This window comes from Barbus barbus, assembly GCF_936440315.1.
Source record: "Barbus barbus genome assembly, chromosome: 17".
In the NCBI taxonomy this organism is placed as follows: Eukaryota; Metazoa; Chordata; class Actinopteri; order Cypriniformes; family Cyprinidae; genus Barbus; species Barbus barbus.
The window spans coordinates 10,950,469-10,973,307 of NC_136745.1; the positions used below are offsets into that span (position 1 = coordinate 10,950,469).

Here is a 22,839-nt window from a genome sequence, read left to right on the forward strand (position 1 = left end):
AAATGTCATATTACAAATTCATCTGATCTGATATCTGATTTTATGGCTGTTTGAGAAAAAACAATATTGTTATTATTATTACTTATAAGTGGACTTTGTCTGCTTTAAGTAAAGGGACATAAGTAACGTGGCAAGATATGAGACTTATAATACATTATAGCTATGAGAAATATAATCCATTGTAACTTAAGCGGATGGATCGTGTTCATTGTGTGTTATAAATCATCATACTCTTAAAAGCTATAACCACAAATAAGTAACTATTATAATACATTAAAACTGTCCTTATGAATATTCATGAGATGATAAAACTTATTATAAAGTTATTTATAAAGCATTATGCATTCATTATAATACCTTAAGAATACCCTTATAATGTATTATAAATACGGGCTTCATACCAAACATATTTTATGAAACGTGTAACTCAGTTTGAAAATATAATAGGCGTACGCTTGCTTACATTTTGTGTTCATTTGATCCTGCAACACACACACACACACACACACACACACACATGTTGGTTTTTGTGGTTTATGGGGACTCTCCATAGGCGTAATGGTTTTTATACTGAACAAACTGTGTGTGCTATTGCCCTACACCAACCCTACTAAACTTAGCCCTCACAGGAGACTTTGTGCATTTTTAGATTTTCAAAAAAAACACCATTTAGTATGTTTTTTAAGCCTTTTGAATTACGGGGACATATGCAGTGTCCTCATAAACCACCTTCATATTGTAATACCTCTGTCATACCCATGTCATTATACAAATTTGTGTCCTCATAAACCACATAAACATGCACACACACACACACAAAATAACTCTCTCTCTGGTACTAGGAATCGGCAATTACCTCATAATACGATACACATGGTGACATGTTATAATTCAGTAGCTTGTGAGGCATCACAGCATCGTAACTGGATCAGGACTAAAGTCGCAACAAACTAACACTTTAACTCAAACAGAAAATTCCTTCAGATAGATAGATAATTGGTTATCTTTATGCTAGGTTTAAAAAAAGTCTCCTATGCTCATCAAGGTTGCATTTATTTGATTAAAATACAGTAAAAACAGTAATATTGTGAAATATTATTACAAATTAAAATAACTGTTTTCCATTTGAATATTTTAAAACGTAATTTATTCATGTGATGCAAAACCGAATTTCCAGCATCATTACTCCAGTCTTCAGTGTTACATGATCCTTCAGAAATCATTCTAATATACTGATTTGCTGCTCAAGAAACATTTCTTATTATTATCACCGTTGAAAACAGTTGTGCTGTTTAATATTTTTGTGAACTATTTTTCAGGATTCTCTAATGAATAGAAAGTTCAAAAACCGTCTAACCCCAAACTTTTGAATAATAGTGCACCTATTGACTTGCGAATGTGAGCATGTAATTCTGCTCTAGTTGTCATAAGATCATACTACAGAAAAATGCAAAAAAAAGAAAAAAAAAAAAAAGAAAGCAAATATCTGAAATGTTTAGCCGCTGTGCTAAAGTGTTAAAGTTTCTGTGACTGTACAAAGTGCATGAATATTTAATGATGCCAGCTTTAAGGCAGCTCTTAGTCAACTGTCATTTGCTAAACAATTTATCGATGCACTTCACGCACCACTCAAAATATCTTTAGCATTGCAAAGATGCTAACCCACTTTCAAAAGTGGTCTTTACCCGGGGTTAAAAAGATAGTAATGCAGGGTTATACATAGCGGAATAAAACAAAAAGAAAAAAGGAAGAGAAGCATAAAGAAAGAGAAACGGATAGAAGGAGGGAGGCAGATATGACAGAAGGAAGGAGCTCTTTTCTCCGTATTTGCATGAAAATGGTGTTGGCGGCTCAGAGGGGGAAACGGTGCAGAAGATTTGAGAGTAACACGTACCAAAGACAGTTCTGGCGGGCACGGATTCCTTATTTATCCAGAAAGACACTTGAGAAAGGATTACAGTCATGATGCAGGGGATGTACGTCTGAATCATGAAGTAGCCCATTTTCCGTTTCAAGTGGAAGTAGACCGTCATTACCACATATTCACCTGAAAGAGCAGAGAAAGAGAAACAGGAAGTGCCTTATTAGCCCGAAAGCGGACGAGCAAAGGAACAAGGTCAGAATGACAGTCTGTCACAACAGCAGACTTATTTTGGCTGAACAGCAAAGATTTCTGGCTGTTAAGCTGCGCTGGCAGATTCATCTTATTTTAACAGAATGAGGCTCACAGCCATATAGGGAAACAGCGCTCCAGTAATCAACACACACACTGAATGCTCAAAATCTCTTATGTAATTTTGATCAAAAAAGATGTAATAAATAAACAAATGCCATTGTTTTTTCCCCCTTCTGTTTAACTGAGTGCTCTAAAAAATCAAGCCGATCTGCAAGCACTCACGCTGACCTTTACGTTTAAGCTGACATGAGTAAAAAGGTTTTTCTTTTAATCTAGCTTACATTGCTATCAGATATTCTCCATATGCTTTGATCAGGTGACTCGGACACAGACCAGGTGTCTCTGAACACGTGCAGACTGATGAAATGGACTTAACTGTCGCGTAGCCTAAAGAGCCAGTCGGCTTGTGGTATTTGGCAGGATATACTGTTAAGACATAAATTCTGTGGCAGTTTGATGTTTAAAATGTAATTCTTCCTTTAGAATAAACAGTATAAACAATACTAGATTTGCATTGCCAGAAAGAAACAGCAGTTCTTGAGTTTTAGGTAAATTTAGGTTTTCTGTTGTTTCACATATAATCACTGTTAAAGGGATAGTTCATCCAAAAATAAAAATGATGTCGTTCATTACTCACTCTCATGTCATTCCAAACCCGTAAGACCTTCATTCATCTTCAGAACACAAATTAAGATATTTTTAATGAAATCCTAGAGCTTTAGACCCTGCATAGACAGCAACACAACTGAAATGTTCCTAGGCCCAAAAATGCAGTATAGGGTAGGGACATTGTTAAAACAGTCCATGTGACATCAGTGGTTCAACCGTAATTTTACAAAGCTATGCATGCATCGTGGTACTCTTGATAATGGCAGAGGACAGTGACACGGAGGAGAAGAATTGCTGAATAAAGTTATTTTTGTTTTCTTTGCGCACAAAAAGTATTCTCATATCTTCGTAAAGTTATGGTTGAACCACTGATGTCACATGGACTATTTTAACAATATCCTTATTACCTTTCTGGGCCTGGGAACATTTCAGTTACATTGCTGTCTATGTAGAGTCAGAAAGCTCTTGAATTTCATCAAAAATATCTTAATTTGTGTTCTGAAGATGAACGAAGGTCTTACGGGTTTGGAACGAAATGAGGGTGAGTAATTATGACAACATTTTTTGGATGAACTATACCTTTAAGACTAACACTGTGTTCTAACCAAGTGCAACATGGTAAGTCTACAGCAACAATACATTTTGTTGTACTGAAAGTGCTACATATTGTGACAATAACAACCAGTCAGAACGTTTTTTTTAATATATATATATGATTTATGGAGAGCAGGATTTTGGACTAGTGATTTACAGTAGGATGGCCCACATACATAGAAACCAAGCAATTGATACAATGTCCTGTCAAAATGTCCTGAGGAATATTAATACACTGTAAATGATGCTGAAAATTGAGTTTTTCATTACAGGAATAAATTCCAGTTTAAAATATATTTAAATAGAAAACAGTTATTTTAAATAGTAATAATATTTCACATTAGTATTACTGTTTTTACTATATTTTTAATCAAATAAATGCAGCCTTGGAGAGCATAAGAGGCTTCTTTCAAAAACCTTACAGACCCCAAACATGTGAACAGTTGTATATATTTGCAGCAAAAATCTTGGTGTCACGGTGAGAGTGTGTTATGTCTGTACCTGTGATGGACTTTACAGTCTCGCTTGACACAGTCTGTCCGATCAGGTCATATTGTACCAGGCTGGACGACTCAGGTGGGACCTCCACAGAATGCTGCGGGCCTTTAGTCCATGTGTAGATCATCTCAGTCATTGGGTAGGCATCTGACACAAAAAACAGAGCCGTCATAACAACACCTCCCATGACATATAGAATATATGTGTGACCATATCTGTGGCATTGTGTGTATCCCAGTGGAAATGAAAAAAGACTAATGAGATTAAACAGAGAGTAAATGGACACTTCTGCTGCAGTCTCCTGATGCTCATATTTTCCTCCAGAGAAAAAAAAATTGCATATTTTGGTAGCTTTAGCAAATCTGAGCACAGTTTGAGACATCGGTGAGATTGTTGTTCTATAGTTACATGTGAGATTAGAATTTCATTTCAGTTTTACACTGCAAACATTTTTATTCTCAGTATTTTGTCTTGTTTTTCAGAACAAATCTCTAAACATTCTTAAATGATAATGCATTTACAATTAAGATAGTTTATGCTTAAAACAAGAACAATTATCTGCCATTGGGGTAAGAAATGACCTTATTGACAGATTTTTGTCTTGTTTTAAGCATAAACCTTCTTCATTTTGATGCTTTTTTCAGAAAACAAGATTTAATCCCTTTAATGTATTTGATTTAAAAATATTTAGATAGTTGTACTAAAAACAAGACAAAATATTGAGAAAGAAACAAATAAAATATAAAAAAGGTCCCATTTGTGATTTTTCTTTCCAAGAACTGATGCCATTTGGCAATCAGAGGACCAAAGTCCAACATTTATGATCTAATTATACTTCTTCCATGTCAACAACTGTCTCAATTTTTCTATTTTTATTTCACCAAAGGAAATAAAGGAGTTAATATTTCAGTTAAACATATCTGAGAACTTCATTATGTCTCCTGAGCGATGAAAGAGCAATCTTTGAGCAATAAATCCTCCTCTGGGTATGCCTACGCATGGAACTGTGCGTATTAGTCCGCGAGCTCAGGGTCGAACGGTCGCCGCTAAGACACTGATCTTTCCTCACTGCTACCCACTTCCTCCACTGTGCGTGCCAATCTCAAATCTGAGCCAAGCAGAACAATCATCCTGACACAGAAATCAGATCCGCTGAGATGTTCTCCTGCTCGGAATCAGACAGATTTCATTTATGGAGGAGAAATCCATACATCAAACGGCTCACGATCTCGGAGTAGAGACTGACTGCACATCCAGGAGTCCATCGGCACGTTCCCTGTGCTCCTGTCCTCCTTTGAGATCGTCATCATCATCATCTCTATCTTCCTTAATTCTCTTTTTTTCTCTCCTCCTCACTGTCTCTTTCTCCATTTCTGTTTCTGAACCCCCGCACACTGGGAAATAGAGCAGAGGAAGGGCTTCCAAGACACCCACCAACAACCCCATGAAAACAGAAGGAGAGCGCGCAAGAGAGAAGAGAGTGGGGACAGAGAGACTAAGCGAGTTTTGATTCAAAGTCACGCTGGGCATGACAGAATCTTTTGAGGGGAACTGAACGAACCCATGCGGGAGAGAGAGATGGATCAGTAAAACATGAGTATAATTACAAACTATTTTCTGAAGACTTAAACTTGTCAGCACAAAACTTTCTGTCACGATGCTTATGTTTGGTTTCTGGTTGCCAGGCCATTGCTTAGTGGTTTCCAGGGTTTACTAAAATAAAGCAATTTTTAATTCTTGGAATAAAATTAACATTAACTGAAATAAAATCAAATGTAAAAAACAAACAAAAAACCACTACAACTTTTATTTCAGCTAGTTGCCATGGCAACATTTCACGTTCATGTTTAGTTTAACTTAAAGTACCAAAATAACTAAAACATAACCCAATAAATCCATATAAAAAAAAGCTAATAAAAAAAAAAAAAAATACAATTCTATATAAAATATTAAATTAAGTTTAAAAAAATATAATAGTATTTTATCAATGTTAGTAAAATAATACTGGTGTTTTCTAAAATGCTCAGCAAAATTGTGCAGGCAGAATCCAGTCATTTCAAAAGGAATTTATGCAATCGGATGTTTTTTGGGGTCATTTTTCCTAATAAAAATTGTGATTGTAATTTAAATTGTTTCAGGTTTGTTGTGCTTGCTTGCAGGATTGTGCAATTTAGTAATAAATAATAATAATGTACTGTAAAAATATAATTTTTATTCAGTTTATTGTTATATTTTATTACTAAGTTAAAATATTAAACAAATAGTGAAAGTGAAAGTGACGTGACATATGGCAAAGTATGGTGACCCATACTCGGAATTCGTGCTCTGCATTTAACCCATCCAAAGTGCACACACACACACAGCAGTGAACACACACACATCGTGAACACACACCCGGAGCAGTGGGCAGCCATTTATGCTGCAGCACCCGGGGAGCAGTTGGGGGTTCGGTGCCTTGCTCAAGGGCACCTCAGTCGTGGTATTGAGGGTGGAGAGAGCGATTTACATATACTTCCCCCCCACCTACAATCCCTGCCGGCCCGAGACTCGAACTCGCAACCTTTGGATTACGAAAGTGGCCTAATAGGGCCTATTAGTATTGTAATAAATAATACATTGAGTACTTAAGAAAAATATAATAAGTAATAATAATAGTAATTACAACTGTGAAATTACAATATTTATGGCTGCCTTAATCTCATTTTCAAACATTAAACCAATGAGTTTTTGTTGCGGTGGAAAGTAAGAACGCAGAAGAAAGGAAGTAAAGAAGTGCAGTATACAGCAAAACTGTTTACACTAAAACCAGTGTGTTTATAATTGTGACAACACATTAAACTAGTACGGTAAAGACCAGTTTGCAATATCAAGCAGCATAACAAGCTGTTTAAGGCTAAAAATAACTGGAAGTGGATGACACAGAAAGCCTTGCACATTAAAGTTACAAACAGCTGCACCACTCTTCCATTAAAAATAAGGTGGATAAGTGCTTCTTATTACAAGTTTAGGAAGATGGATGGCATATAGTTGCGTTCATAAATGTACATTACGTATAAGCATGGTACAACATTCACCCGTCAAGCTACAACACTGAAAACACCTGAATATAAACTGTGCGTGTAATTGAACACAGTCCTGCGCTTCACTCTGAAACACGCAATATTTATTTTATTAAATTGCAGCCTCTGTGATTTCATAATCATTCTGCACTTTTATTTCAATTAATTGTGCAGCCTTATACAGTGCAGAATGAATTACACAGTAAGATTTAGTATCGTTCAAATCACTAACCCCCTGAGTGAGTGTGACCCAAGTAATACATGAATACAGAAGAAAGAGAATGCATGACACGAGAGAGGAGCAGAAAACTGTAAAGAGTGCAAAGGAAAGAGCGCAAAATAAAAACAAGATCTGTTATAGGTCTGCGCTGTCCCGGGGCAGGAGGGAAAGCTGTGGTGACCTTCTCGGCTCTACAGGGGACGAACAGCTCTCTTTCTAGATGCTACCCCTCCGGCCCAAAGAAAGGACAGGAAGATATATAAGACAAAGAAGAGAGAGCGAGATATCCGTCAGCACATTAGCCACCACTAAAAAAACAAAACATTGAGATCGTCCTCCATCACAATGTCACAATGCGCTGATTTTATCTCCAAATCTTCCAGCAGTCTCCATAAAAGAGCCCTACCCACCTGCCACATATTCCCATTTGAGATTACGCCTTCTTTTCAGATTTCTCTTTCTGTTCCTGACTTTTTTCACGTTTTCGTTTTCATTTTTGCTGACCGACTGACGTGAACAGTCCTGCTGATATAGAGATTCTTTGTTCAGTTTTTAGAATATGAACTAACTCTGTATTTACACACTCGGAGGAAAAAGTAATTTCTCCTTGTGGAGAAGAGCTGTTTTTCAGACCTCTAAGGTATTTGCTCTTAAATTAAACTTGTAGCTTATATACTGTGTATATATTTATATATGCATTTGTTTTTCTCTTTCTCCCAAAGAAAAGAATGAATGTCATGAGTTTACATTTGCTTGGCCAACTATGAAAAAGTAATTCTAGATGAAGGACTATTCAGTGTTTAAACTAGCAGCCAGGGCAACAATATTGTGTTATGTTTAAATAATTTTTTGTACCATGAATTACATTTACATTTATTCATTTAGCTGATGCTTTTATCCAAAGCGACTTACAATTGCTATATATGTCAGAGGTCGCACGCCTCTGGAGCAACTAGGAGTTAAGTGTCTTGCTCAGGGACACATTGGTGTCTCACAGTGGATTCGAACCCGGGTCTCTCACACCAAAGGCATGTGTCTTATCCACTGAGCCACCACCACCATATTCTCTTTGAATTCTCAAAGATCCTATGTTAAGAATGCAATACTAGCCTATTGCTTACTGCATACTACACAGTGTACATTAAATACTGCCTGCTATTTAAATTTAAATAAATACATCTATTTATTTATTTGTTTGCTTGTTAAATATTTCAAAAAATATTTTTAACTTGTAACATTCATTGAAAAGTGATCTAAAGTTAAAGTAAAGTTGAGTGCATTGCATTGTGGGATGCAATATCCCATGCAGTATGCTCTGCTGAACACTACACATTTTGGCAAATATTGTAAAAAATGTTTGCTATTCCACACATAAAATGTATATACCACTTACAGTATACACTATCGTTCAAAAGTTTGGGATCGGTAAATAAACTAATACATTTATTCAGACACATTCAATTGGCCAAGAGTGACAGTAAAGATATTTATAATGTTTCAAATAAATGCTGCTCTTTTGAACTCTTTTCAAAATTGCTAATAGTAAAAAAAAAAATGTTTCTTGAGAAAAAATTCAGCGTTGCATCACAGCAAAAATCATATTCTAAAATATATTAAAATACAAAATTGTTATTTTAAATTATAATAATTACAGTTTTACTGTATTTGGTCAAATAAATGTAGCCTTGGTGAGCATAAGAGACTTGATAGTCCCTTTTGAACTTTCTGTTGACACTAAGTAATGTTGCAACTACATGTCAACAAACTCTCATTAGAGTATTAGTAGATTGTCTGCTTCATATTCAGTAGTGTGTATGCTATGCAGCAGTAATAGTATGTGCAGTGTACTGTTCTGAATATAGCCATGTTTTGACAAACACAGTCTCAATTTAGAAGAGCATACTAGCATACTACCCTCACTATTTCAGCAATATAAAGGCATGGCAGAAAAAGTAAGTGTATTATGGTAGTATGTTATTCTGAATCAGCCACCTTTCCAATGTATGTGTTTTGTGTGTTATAAGCTGAAGTGACATTTGCATTTGATTGGAAAAAAACAAATGTAATGAAATACAAACAAGTCATTACTAGTTTTGGTCTTTTTCTGCTAGAGAAAGCATGTTAATTTTAAATTTGTATGCTAGACGTGAATTTTGTCAGCTTTTAGGAGCATACTAGCTTACAGATGAACTGCAATTCTGAATTTGTTGGGTCTCTACACATAAAAGAAACCCTTAAATAATCAATTCTGTTTCTCGTTTGAATTGTTTAGTCATCTGACAGTGAAGAAATAATTTTTTTTTAAAGAAGGGATTATTTCTGTGCTCTTCAAGAAACGCTTCATGAGTAATATTCTTCTCCTCACTCCAAGCACGTCATTTAAGCTGCCATGTTCCTTTACTCTGAAAAACAGGCTCAAATCATGCTTTAGTGTTCTGTGGGATGAAAAAATCAACATATATAAAGTGTAATCCTCACAGCTGCCGAACTTCAGAGGGCAGGAGTGGCCATCCATGGGGAAATCAACGAGTTTCATTGGACATTCTGCAATTATTGTCAACCTGTCAAAAAAACACAGATAAAATGGTTAAAATATCGAGGATATGATGTCCACCAATGTCTTCAAAGTACTTTACACCAAGTAGGACATGTTCCTGGATCAACATCCATTTCTATCAACATGCTAGTATTGTAGTGTTAACCTTAGGGCGGTGTTTTAGGCTTCAACAACATTCATATCAACCTGCCATTTTCCATTGAACACAAATGTTGTTGCAGGACCAACAAAAGATGATCCAGGAACACATCCTACTTGGCAAAACAATGGTCACCCACGAGCAAACATAGCCTGCCAAAGTCTTTTCAGCATAAATCGGACTCAGGACTGGACGGATGCGTGCTGTACCTCATAGTGTACAGGATGGTGCCGTTCTTCATGATTCGGAAGAGTCTGTTGGGTGCCGTCATGTTGTGAGCCACAGATCTTTTGCCGTTCCTGAAAAACGTGTCAGGGGTCCAGACTTTGGTCACCATAAGGTTATTTAGCCGGAGGATCTCCACCGGGCCGTCATACTTCAACCGCTTATCCACCCACGTCTGGCGGAAGAACACGTCCATGGTGTACTCCTGGAAAAAAATAAATAAATAAAATAATAAAAAAACAAAACAAAGATAGAGAGCAGTCAAAACTGCATGCAAATCAATCTGACTTACTCCTGACAGAACGCTTCATTAGAGTGGTTCTGTAATAACCAACTTCTCAAATCAAAAAAAAATAAAAATAAAAAAAATCCACCATAATTTTGCAAAAAAAATCTGTCTAGGCATTTAAACAAACACTTCTTCTCATGCTGACAAACTGTGCCCCTGCCAAATTCCCCTGTAACCCTTAAAAACAACATAAAATCAAAATGAACCCTATTTACTTTTGTATCTTGATATGAATTTATGGATTTCTCATCAAATTCTTCCAAAAAAGAAATCCTATGTAACCCTTAACTCCTTAAAAACAACATAAATGAACCCTATTTGCTTAACAAAAAAAAAAAAAAAAACTTAAACTTAAACTGTCTTAAACTGCAGATTCACCAAAAAAACCAAAGTATGCATCTCACGAACTCTAGCATTTTCCATCAAATTCCTCCCAAGAAGAATTTCCTTGTATAAAAATCCCCTGTAACTCTTACACTGAAAACCCTAATAAGTTTACTGAACTAAATTGATTGAGTAAACTCGTTGCCTCAATTCAATTGAGTAATGGAGTCTCCCAAAACTTGCATATTAAAGTTTATTTAACTTGGCGGTTTTGTAGACTATACTTAAATTGTTCAGTTCACCAAATTTGGTGCTTATTTAATGTACTTACACGATTACGTTCACTTAACTTGGTATTAATTTTAAGTGTACTTATACATTTAAGTTAACTCAACATGGAAATGTAACAAACTGTTGAATGATGTTCTTATTTTTTACTGCAAGCTCTGTGCACACCGAATTTAAATAAAACAAATGAACAGCATATTTAATCTTTGACTTTTTATTGACAAAATGTCACAATATTAAAGTACAGTAAACACTATACTGTAATGGATATGGGTCATAGCTACACTGTAAAGGTTGTAACAAAATTAACTAGTGCAGTACATCAATTGTACAACTCTACGCATATATACTTCACTCAAGTATCACAATTATGTTAATGTAAACATAGCTATTACTTTTGACTGTTTGAGCTTTGTGCAAACATGGCGAACTAAAAACATACTCAGTGTCTCTCACCAAAATTTCACAGTATTACAATACAAACTATACTGTAGTTGAAATTTACTGGGTCACAACCACACTGTAAAAGTGGTAACAACAGTAAAAATGTCCAACATAAGTGCACTTACATCAATTGCACAACTCTGTGCACTTAATAATTACACTTTTTACTCCTCACAATTGTTAATGTACTAAACATGTATGCTAAGTATAATAATTACTTTCTTACTACATTTCAATGTTTAAGCTTTGTGCAAAGACTGCAAACTAAAATAAAACATACTGAACATGTTCAGTGCCTTTGGCCCAAATGTCACAATATCACAGTCCAAACTATACTGTAATGAAAATATTACTGGGTCACAACCACACTACAGAGGTGTAACAATGGTAACAAGTAACTACTGTAACGAGTTACCCAAAGTAACTACTGCACATCAGTTGTAGAACTCTGCATTTAACAATTTAAACATACTTTTTATTCTTCATAAATGGATAATGGAGATAACTGGATAATTAGATTAATGGATAACTTTGTTTAAAACCCCAAACAAAGAGTGGTGTTAAAGTATCTGTGGCGTTTCTTAAGCAAATAGCTGGTTTGCCAGAGACTGCACTCTAGGCTTGAGAGCATTCTGTCCCATTGACATTAGTACACGCTGGATGAAATCAAACGTGTTGGCCAGTGATTTTGGGTAATTCAGGTCTAGTGCGTAAATCAGACCAAAGAGAAGACAGATTGCCTGTGGGAGGTCCTGCATTTTGTCCATCACCACTTGGCCTTCAAGAATTATTCCAATCGAAGAAGTCAAATGCAAGGAGTTGGGGGGCTGAAGATCAGTGTCCTCGAATAAGATCCCCACTGGCACATCAAGGATAGTGTTGCGATTATCAGTCACCAAGTGAAAAAACAGGTATAAACATAGTATTGTGATCAGGAATCAAAGGTTTATCATCAATGCATGTTTATCAGAATGTGCATTAAGTTTCAAATCACTAACCCTAATCCAACATTATACTGACATGTATACACTTGAATTTATGCAAATGTAGATGCTTCCTGCAAAGAATTTGGTATACACTTTTTAAAGTATGCATTATAAATGATATTTAATAAAAAAAAAAGTTGGCCACATTTGTATATTAAAGGAATACTTCACCCAAAATTAAAATATACTCACACTCAGGCCTTTCAATAAAGTAAAATATCCAGCTTCCGGTGGACCATATTCAATTTACAATAAAAGTGCAAGTAATGTGATGTATGATGTAGGATGTACCTTAAGTGTTTTGAACTACGAGAGGTGTTACTGTTACAGTTTCACTTTATATAGTTTTAAATATGGATATTTTCTTACACAAACACATTGATTCATTTCACAACGCATTTATTAACCCCCTGAAGCCATGTGGAGCGGTTTTATGATGGATGGATGGAATTTTTTGAGCTTCAAAATCTCATCCCCCATTCACTCCCATTATAAAGCTTGGAACAGCCAGGATATATTTTATTATAACTCTGATTGGGTGGCTTGAGGGTCAGTAAACCATGGTGTAATCATTTGTGGGTGAACTATTCCTTTTAAGAACATATGTACTTACTAAACATGACTTGAAGAAAGAAGAGTCATCATCTCCAAGCATGATAGGCAGTCCTCGAAGAACAAGGGTTTGGACCTCAGTTGGCTGTGCTGACTTTAGAGGAAAACATGAAATTCTATTAATGCCAGAAAAACTCACTATCAATCTATTTTAGGCATTGTAATGAGAATATATGATTTAAATTAAATATTGGATTATCTATTATACATAACAGATTACTGATATGAAAATAAGAAATAAATTACATGTTGACAAAATTTAAAACGTTGTCGTTTCAATACAATTTTAAAATCACAAAATCATTAAGAAAATGTCGTTAACTAATGGCAAGGTTGGAAAATTTGAACGGGGGGAACAACGTTAATTTATCTCAGAAGTGGCTGCCAAGTTCTTTCCCACAGAAATACACGTTTACACTACGATTAAGTGTATAACTAATATGGTTCAGTATTACAAATCAAATAAACAACAATCTGATATCTCAGTTATCATACCATCACAGATCCATATCGTTACTTGATGGCTACTCTGGCAAAGTTTGACCGGGAAATATTGTAATTATGGCTGCGTTGTCTTTTATTATAGAAACATACCACAAGGATTTAAACAAGCATATTTCACTTAAAATAACTATATCTATATAATTTTACTTACCGAACATAGAAGAAAACTTCGTCTTGAAACGTGGTGTCAAAAAGGGCAAAAGGACCAATTTTGAAATCCACCAATCATTGCATTAGTTCTCTTGTTGCTAGGCAGAACTCATTGCATGGCCAATCACAAGGAAGAATAGCGTAAGCATGATATGTGAGCGTCAGAACGTAAGCGCGGGCGCTTATGTAGACAACATCAGAAGAAGAAGAAGAAGAAAAAAAGCACTTCTGCTAATACTAGTTGTATTGTGATTCCGTAGTTTTGCGTTTACTGTGTAGATTTTACTGGCTAGTTTACTATAGGGACCACAGAAAGACTGTTTAGTGTAGTAATTTTGGATACATTGTGTAGTTGTTTGGAGTTGTCAGTGTGACCATCAAATATACTGTTTTTACTGTTTTTAAAGAACTTCTTTCTCCTTATATATGCACACACACAAACACACAATTGAAATATCAAAATGCAGTTTATTTAGATTTTTTTTTTTGTCCCCCATTGAAAATGATACGGTTTAGTAATGCTATGTAAATAATCGTCAATTTGTCACTTTTTCAAAACTGATTGAACAAATGGAAAACATTCTGAATAGGGGTGTCAAACAATTAATTGCATCCAAAATAAATAGTTAAATTTTATATATCAGTGTCACAAAAACACTTGTATATATACTGAAGTTCATTTGTCAACTTTTTTCCTAAATAAAAATAAATAGTCTAAATGTATTCCCATTATGGTCAATAATTGTAATTGAAGCCATTTGTTTTCTGATAAAAAATAGAAAAGACCTTGCACTTAAAGGATACACACGGTATTAGAATTGTACAGTCAAGAAAACTACATTTGTGAAAATGACAATGACCTATTAATCGTGATTTTGAGCTCACAATACTTGAAATCTTAAGTTTATGCATTTTGAAGGTAAATAAGTTAAATTAACTCATATTTTTAAGCAACAGGTTCAAAATTCAAAATTTTAAGTAATGTTTAGTCAACATTACTTGATTGTTTAAGTAAAGACAATATTAGGGTTTACAGTGTAAAACATAAAATCAAAATGAAGTATACTTACTTTTTAAAGACATCCTTGTATTACCTTGTAAAACATTCCCCTGTAACTCTAAAAAAAAGATTGTAAAACCATTTTTTTTTTCCTATTGACTTTTTAAACAAATTTCCGTTACAGTATTCTACACCATTAACAATTATTTTCATAATCTTGCAGCAAAGATTGAACTTTCTACACATCTGAAACAACCTTTTCTTTTCTTCTAATGTAATCAAGGTTGTGTGGGCAGGGAAAAATGACAGTAACCAATAATATATATATTTTTTTTCTTCAAGAGCCAATCAAATCTGCGGGAAAAAAACAAAATTCTAAGTCATAAATAAGACAAAGTTTGCTGGAGTACGTTTTACAAGAAAATACATTGAATTTTTTCTACTTCAAAACTTCACATTTAATTAAATATTTTACTCACCGTTTCTTTGTAATTATTTGTAACAATGTCTGAGTTTAAAAGTGTTTCTACACAGCTGAATATTCAGCTTCACACCTGGAAATATATGAATTCATGGAAGTTCAATGCATTAAGAATGCCATTTTGTGATTATTTTTACTACAGCCTGGACCAATCTGAGCTAAACACTGTAAATTTGGTCATATTTAGTGCTGTTGTACTCTTGTGCGAAGTGCTGAACCTCATATTGTTCTCTGGGGAAAATACCTGCTGAAATTGTTGACTCAATCACTTTTTTCTTACTTGATTCACACTGACTGAGCAGATAACTGCACCATGCATTGATCTAAATGGCAAGCTGGCTGAATTATTTATTTTAATCTTATCTCCGAGGACGGAATATGACACCTTATATAACAGCTGCTCGTGAACACATACATGTACACACACAAATCCAACCTGTTCACACATAATCATAAACATCTCAGATCGCTCACCATCTCTACGTCGGAAACTGGGCCAAAACTTGTGACATAAATATCGGTCTTCACTTCCGTCACTGGACCTGGTCAGACACAGGAATCAGAATCACATTAAAACCTCTTATGACTTGAAATAGATCTGAAATAAATGCACAGAACTGATGTGACCTAAGAATGTGACTCAAACCAGGTATTATGAATGAAATAAATGGATTAACACACGATTGCTTTTTTTTTTTTTTTTTGGCTGTCAAAGTCAACATGAATCCACATTCTTGACTCATTCGACTTCCATATAAAAAATATTGGACAGGATTCAATTTGATCAATCAGGAATTTATTTCAGGAATCCGTGAGTCACAGTGGAGTGGAAAATTTGTAATTATTTGCTAATATTGTGTAACCTTTATGAGAATTTTACGCAGCATTAGATAACTACTCTTAAGATTTTAGAAAGGCTGCATGACCTACAGTATTAAAGTAAGTCTAAAACAATACATAAACAGCTATTCGGCTGTTGGTTAAAATCAAAGGAAAAGTTCACCCAAAAATGTTGAAATTTCACCATCAGGCCACCCAAAATGTAGATATGTTTGTTTCTTCAGAACAGATTTGGAGAAATGTTGCATTACATCACTTGCTCACCAATGGATCCTCTGCAGTGAATGGGTGCCGTCAGAATGAGAGTCCAAACAGCTAACAAAAACATCACAGTAATCATTATCACATGTACAATTAATGTTGTATCACTGTTTACAAAATTGTAACATCACATCACAGTAACGTCACATCACAGTAAAACACCACAGTAATCATTATCACATGTAATATTAATGTTGTATCACTGTTTACAAAATTGTAACATCACATCACAGTAAAACACCACAGTAATCATTATCACATGTAATATTAATGTTGTATCACTGTTTACAAAATTGTAAACAGTGCTTGATCTGTGCATCTTTCTCTTTAGATTCAGACAAGATGACTTTTTCACTGGATGAAGCTATTTTATGGATAGAGGACTCGTATTTTACCCACAAGCTAACATTGTAATGATGGGTTTGTTTCCTACAAACATGCAGCTTTTCACTTTCACTTGATGGACTCATCGTGTAGATTACTTGTGGATTATTACAATATTTTTATTAGCTGTATGGACTCTCATTCTGACGGCACCCATTCACTGCAGAGCATCCATTGGCGAGCAAGCGATATAATGGTAAATTTCTCCAAATGTGTTCTGATGAAGACTCTATCTACATCTTGGATGTGATGTCAGCCAAAAGGAATTATGCAGATTTTTTCTTAAAAACATACGCTGTCAAATACTGCACAATATGACCATGATTATGTATTAGGAAAGACAATGGGCACAATTTGGATTTCGCTTTTCTCTGACTGAAGCCATTTATCATTTATTTATCTACTTTTACCAAATTCTTGTGGAGGGAAAAATGAAAACACAAAAACAAATAAAGACCAAACGTGTAACTGAAAACAGACTCGGGCACTCAAAGCTCTAAATCACATGATTAATCACTGATCCATTTCATATTATTCATTTATTTATTTAGTCATCTAGCAGACGCTTCTATCCAAAGCGACTTACAAATGAGGACATTAGAAGCAATCAAAACCAACAAAAGAGCAACAACATGCAAGTGCTATTACAAGTCTTGATTAGCCTAACGCAGTACACAACACACTTTTTTTTTTTAAGAAAACAAGTAGATAGAATATAGAAAAAAGAAACCTAGTGTTTTTTTTGTTTTTTTTTTATAAGAAACAAGTAGATAGAATAGAAAACAATAAAGCTAAGGTTAATTTAACAAGAAAAGCTAGCAGTTAGACAATAAATATGCAATTGATAGAAGGTCAAATGTGTGTTTTTTGTTTTAAATAAAAAGAAGACAGATGGATAAAATAAAATTAGAATAGAGAGTGCTAGATTTAGAGGGTCAAATAAAGATGGAAGAGATGAGGTTTTAGCTGTTTCTTGAAGATGGGTAAAGATTTAGCTGCTCGGATTGAGTTGGGCAGGTCATTCCACCAAATGGGAATAGTTAATGAAAAAGTCCATGAAAGTGTTTTTGTGTGTCTTTGGTATGGCACAATAATGCATCGTTCACTTGCAGAACGCAAGCTTCTAGAGGGCAAATAAGTCTGAAGTAATGAATTTAGGTAAAGGGGTGCAGAGCCAGTGGTGGTTCTGTAGGCAAACATTAATGCCTTGAATTTAATGCGAGCAGTTATTGGTAGCCAGTGCAAATTGATGAACAGAGGCAAGACGTGCGTTCTTTTCGGCTCACTAAAGATTAATCTTGCAGCTGCATTTTGGATTAATTGTAGAGGTTTGATGGAATTTGCTGGAAGACCTGCCAAGAGAGCATTGCAATAGTCAAGTCTGGACAGAACAAGAGCCTGAACAAGGAGTTGCGTTGCATGTTCTGAGAGAAAGGGCCTGATCTTCTTAATATTGTATAATGCAAATCTGCAGGACAGTAGAAAATAGTACAAATCGGCAGTTTTAGCAATGTGGTCTGAGAAAGTCAGCTTATCATCAATCAGAACCCCTTGGTTTCTGGCTGTTTTTGAAGGAGTTATGGTTGATGAACCTAACTGGAAGGTTAAACTGTGATGAAGTGATGGGTTAGCTGAAACTACAAGCAGTTCTGTCTTAGCTAGGTTGAGTTGAAGGTGATGGTCCTTCATCCAGCAAGAAATGTCTTTTAGACATGCTGAGATGTGAGCAGCTATCGTTGGATCATCAGGATGGAATGAGAGGTACAGTTGAGTGTCATCAGCATAGCAGTGATATGAAAAGCCATGTTTCTGAATGACAGAACCTAGTGATGCCATGTAGACAGAAAAGAGAAGTGGTCCAAGAACTGAGCCCTGAGGCACCCCAGTAGCTAGATGTTGCGACTTGGATCTGTGAGCTAAGACTCAAACCACTGGAGTGCGGTTCCTGAGATGCCCTTTCTCAATAGGGTTGACAAGAGGATCTGGTGGTTGACCGTATCAAAAGCAGCAGACAAATCTAGCAAGATGAGTAATGAAGACTTGGAAGCCGCTCTTGCAAGTCTTAGGGCTTCAACAACAGAGAGCAAGGCAGTTTTGGTCGAATGTCCACTTCTGAAGCCAGATTGGTTACTGTCCAGGAGGTTGTTCTATGTGAGAAAGGCAGAGACTTGGTTGAACACAACTCATTCAAGTGTTTTTGCAATGAAAGGTAGAAGGGAACGCGGTCAATAGTTCCCTAAAAGAGTTGGGCGAAGAGTGGGTTTTTGTTTTTTTCATGGGTTGAACTTGTGAGCGTTGAACTCCTAATGTTCTAGAGGCTCTCTGATAGATGCTTGAGTAAATCACTTGAGAGAGAAGTGCCTTTAGTCAAACACAAGAAAATGGATTATCTGCCATTAAACAGACACTCTGAGCATCTCTCACAGTTGACAACCATGAATCCTACAGAAATATGAAAGACAGGAACAATCTCACAAACTCAGTCCACTGCACACAAAAAATCTAAAGAGATCTTTTTAATATCTCAAATCTTTCTTCTATACAAATTAGATTAAACCGAGAATAAATGGAGGTTTCTCAGGTCTCCTGCTTTCAGATGCATCTCCTCTAGAGATTCAAAAGATATCTCAACAGTGCCTCAAACTCCACAGATTTGCCAAAGTATGCAATGAAAGTCAAAGGTCTCAATTTGAACTCAAACATTTCTCATCAAATTCTTTGAATACCAAGCTGCTGTTCACATTCACTTTATAGCTCTATACTCTTACTGCATGACAATTATCTCATTTGTTTCTATTGTTATTTATTTAGATTTAAAATTTAAATAAAAAATAACAGAGAACTTCAGAGAGCAATTTTTCTTTTCTCAAAAATGTCATTCCAAAGCAAGCATTTTTTCTTCAGTTCACAGAGCTTTTTCTATATAAAAACAGTTCATGCAGTGTATTTTTTTTCAAAGTTGTAAACAAAACAACGATTATTGGAGCACATTTTGCAGAAATTACAATGTCAGTCTTTCTACGTACAACATTCACATTTGATTCTGTGTTACCTGCTGTTTCTTTGTTTTTTTTTTTTGCAAAAATTACTAGCTATTCTTGAAAATTGTGAGAATCATTTGTGAGAAAATAGTTTCAAAGTAAATCCTACTTCATTATTTCAGTAGAGTCATTAGTCAAGCTCTAGAAAGTGCCAAAAAACCCTTTTAAGTATCATAAAATGACTCATGCTCTATATGTTCCAAGCCATCTGAAGCCATAATACAGCTTGTATGAGAAACAGAAACTCAAAATTTAGCTCGTCATTTAAAAAAAAAAAAAAAAAAAAAATTCTCTTGAGCCACTGATTTCAGAAAACTTATAGTGGACAATTTGTATGGACTACTTTTATGGTGCTTTTTTGTCACATGCATCATTAATCAAATTTGCAATTTTTATGTGCCACAGAAAGAATAACAGATTCAAAACATCATTAGAGTGAATTTTCATTTTTGGGTGAACAATTACATAATACACCGCATTTTAAAAAGTGCATTTCTTCAAATCCAAGTCCTCATGGCACAACAATCAGATGACGACAACAAGAAGGCCAGTGATAAGAGACGCGCCCGAGCCCTGATATCTATCATCTCTGAAGCACTGCATTCTTTGGCAGGGGCAACTCATGCGATCCTACTAGAACTGTGAACCCACACCATCTAGATGAGAGCTGATCAAGCCCCTCCAGCCTGATCCAGCTCCGCTCGAGAGCTCTTGTCATGTGAAGGTGGGTGTGCTGCTCTGTTTGGAGAGATGTGCTCTCTGCCTCTTCACTAAAGTTACATAAAAAAACCAGAGCTTCATTCCCTGAGCTCCAATCACATCCTGGCATTACGCATAGAGATCCACAAGCTTTGATTTGATTATTTATTTCTTGACTTAAAAAAATTAAATGAGGAAAAGGGGAGAGAGGAAACTGTGACGTGTGCAGCAATTCTTGATGTTTTTCGTTATATAGTAACTTTCATCAATAGGCTAAGCCATTAATCAATATTATATAATGATTAATACATCACTAGCTCGTGTGTATAAGCTGAACATATTTAATTCCATTTCTAACAATTTGCATGCAGACTAACTAATGATCTCTGAAGCAAATTCTTTTAATGACGATATAAATAGCTAGATTTTAATAAATACACACGCGAAGTTTAATATCTATTTTTAAATCTTTCAAGCACACTCCAAGGGGTTACTTCTGAAGTTTCAAGCACTATGAGCACAGTTAAATTGTTCGTGCTATTGTACTCAAAACTAGTGCTACAATAAAATTAGTCGCTGCTGACCAACAATTATACAGCAGCAAACCATTAGGCGTCGCAAAACAGGTTAAAACGCTGATGTGCGCTGTTAAAAGACAAAAGAGCGTGGGGAATGTGAGCGGTTTACGCACACAAAGCGAACATCTGTACTCTTCCTACTTAAAATATGCATTAAGCGGCTTTCTCGGCGCGATTACAACAAAACTCGCTTAAACAACCAAACGGCACCAATAACAGATACACCGAGAGCAGAGAAAGAAAGTGGGCAGCAAAAGGACATTTGTAGCTGGCATACACCTCCATCTCCCCTCAGAGGACACCAACCCTCACCAAACAAACAACACTTGGTAAATAGCATGCGACCTACGTAAAAACACTACATTTGGAGAGCTCGCTTTGCGCGAGAAGCTTTAAAAGCAACGTGCTCTTTATTTTTGGCCAAATGTTGGGATGATTTTGACACGTACCCCCAAATCCAGGCCGGAGTCTGTTATCGTATCCATCCAGAAGTCGGTCCAGAATGCGCGTGAAATTTTCCGGGTATAATTTCTCATCCTTTCTGATCTGTCCAGATATTCTCTTTATGCTAAAAACAACACAGAGCAAACTGAAGCATTTTAACATTGCGCACACATGAAATAAACGCCTATTTTTCGTATCAATCAACTGCACAAACAGTTCAAAAACGCCCGGGTTTGTCGTTTGTAACCTCGAGGCGTAAAGATGCCATGCGTAACGCTCAAATCCAGTTGGAACTCACCAAGCCGCCACACACAGAAAGTAGAGGAGAGTGGAAATAGAAGTGGGGTACATCGCAGTCACCATCTCCTTCTTGGCAGAAACCATGTTTACATGCCATTCTTTAAGCCTTCTTCACATTTCCCTTCGCCAAACGTCCCGAGGAAAGATCGAGGAAACGTGCGGCAGCGCGCAAGACGCGCTTCACCATCACCCGCAAAGCCGTGCCAGCGAAGCATCCAAATCCAGAACTCGCTCTGTGCCCAATGGATCGCCTACATCCAAACCCCAAACTCAGTGGTTAAGAGAAGCATATGGTGAAGCATCCTGTGGAATCGTGCGTCTCGCTGTGAGGAGGTTAGAGGAGAGAGAGGAGGACGCGCTGGGTTCCTACACACTCACCTCAGTGCCAAAACTGGGACGTGCGTCCGACGTGCAACACACTCACGAGCGCACTTAAGAGAAGTCTGCCTGCGAACGTTTGTGCGAGATCACTTTGGTGATGTATAGTGGCGGCATTGCGCATGAACTCACTTTACGCAGCAATTCTCATGTCTGATCTTGCCCGTGGTAAACTTTGACTTTGGGGGCCGGGTGTTAATTGATCTTGGCAACTAAAAGGTGCAAATTTGAATTCTGCCATTCTTGGATTATAATTAAACCCGCTTGCATTGCAAGATTAACAGCTCCCGCTCTCTCGGAAAAGATCAAACTTATCCGGGCTTGTTAATATTACAGCACATTGAAATAGGTCAGTTGTTTGTCGCAACGTTACACACATGCTCGCGCACAAGGTACAGTCACACTGTACAGGAAGTAGGACAAATCACACGCAGCTCCTGTACACCTGGGACGGGACAAAGTCTTCGATGTAGTATGTGTGCGTGTGCGCGTGCGTGCGTGCGTGCTGTCCTGCGAAGAACATGCTTGGTTTCCCTCCTGGTCCCACACTCGACGGTAACCGTGCAAAGAAAAACTAATTAACTCTTGTCCAATTGTTCTTGATAGCAATCATACCCAGCGATCCTTATCAGCACAAGCTGACACACACTGCACATGCATAATAATTCCAGTCTGTCACTGTCACAGCTGATCTAGGATCAGCTGCTGTGTTGTATTTAGTTGGCTATAAAAAACAAAACCTTATCCTCAATCAGCACT

The 22,839-nt window shown here is 36.2% G+C and overlaps 1 protein-coding gene across 1 annotated transcript in view; it reads right to left on the reverse strand.

Moving 5' to 3' along the window:
• Positions 1–21,786, reverse strand: part of LOC306883152 (gamma-aminobutyric acid receptor subunit alpha-4-like) — a gene marked incomplete at both ends in the record, with an annotated part of 37,431 nt that extends 15,645 nt beyond the window's left edge. Inside the window, 7 exons of the mRNA XM_079438267.1 lie at positions 1,895–2,047; positions 3,881–4,024; positions 9,635–9,717; positions 10,062–10,282; positions 15,630–15,697; positions 21,408–21,526; positions 21,701–21,786. Coding sequence (XP_079294393.1) covers positions 1,895–2,047; positions 3,881–4,024; positions 9,635–9,717; positions 10,062–10,282; positions 15,630–15,697; positions 21,408–21,526; positions 21,701–21,786 — 874 coding nt within the window. The remainder of the gene's footprint in view (positions 1–1,894; positions 2,048–3,880; positions 4,025–9,634; positions 9,718–10,061; positions 10,283–15,629; positions 15,698–21,407; positions 21,527–21,700) is intronic.
• Positions 21,787–22,839: the final 1,053 nt, after the last annotated feature.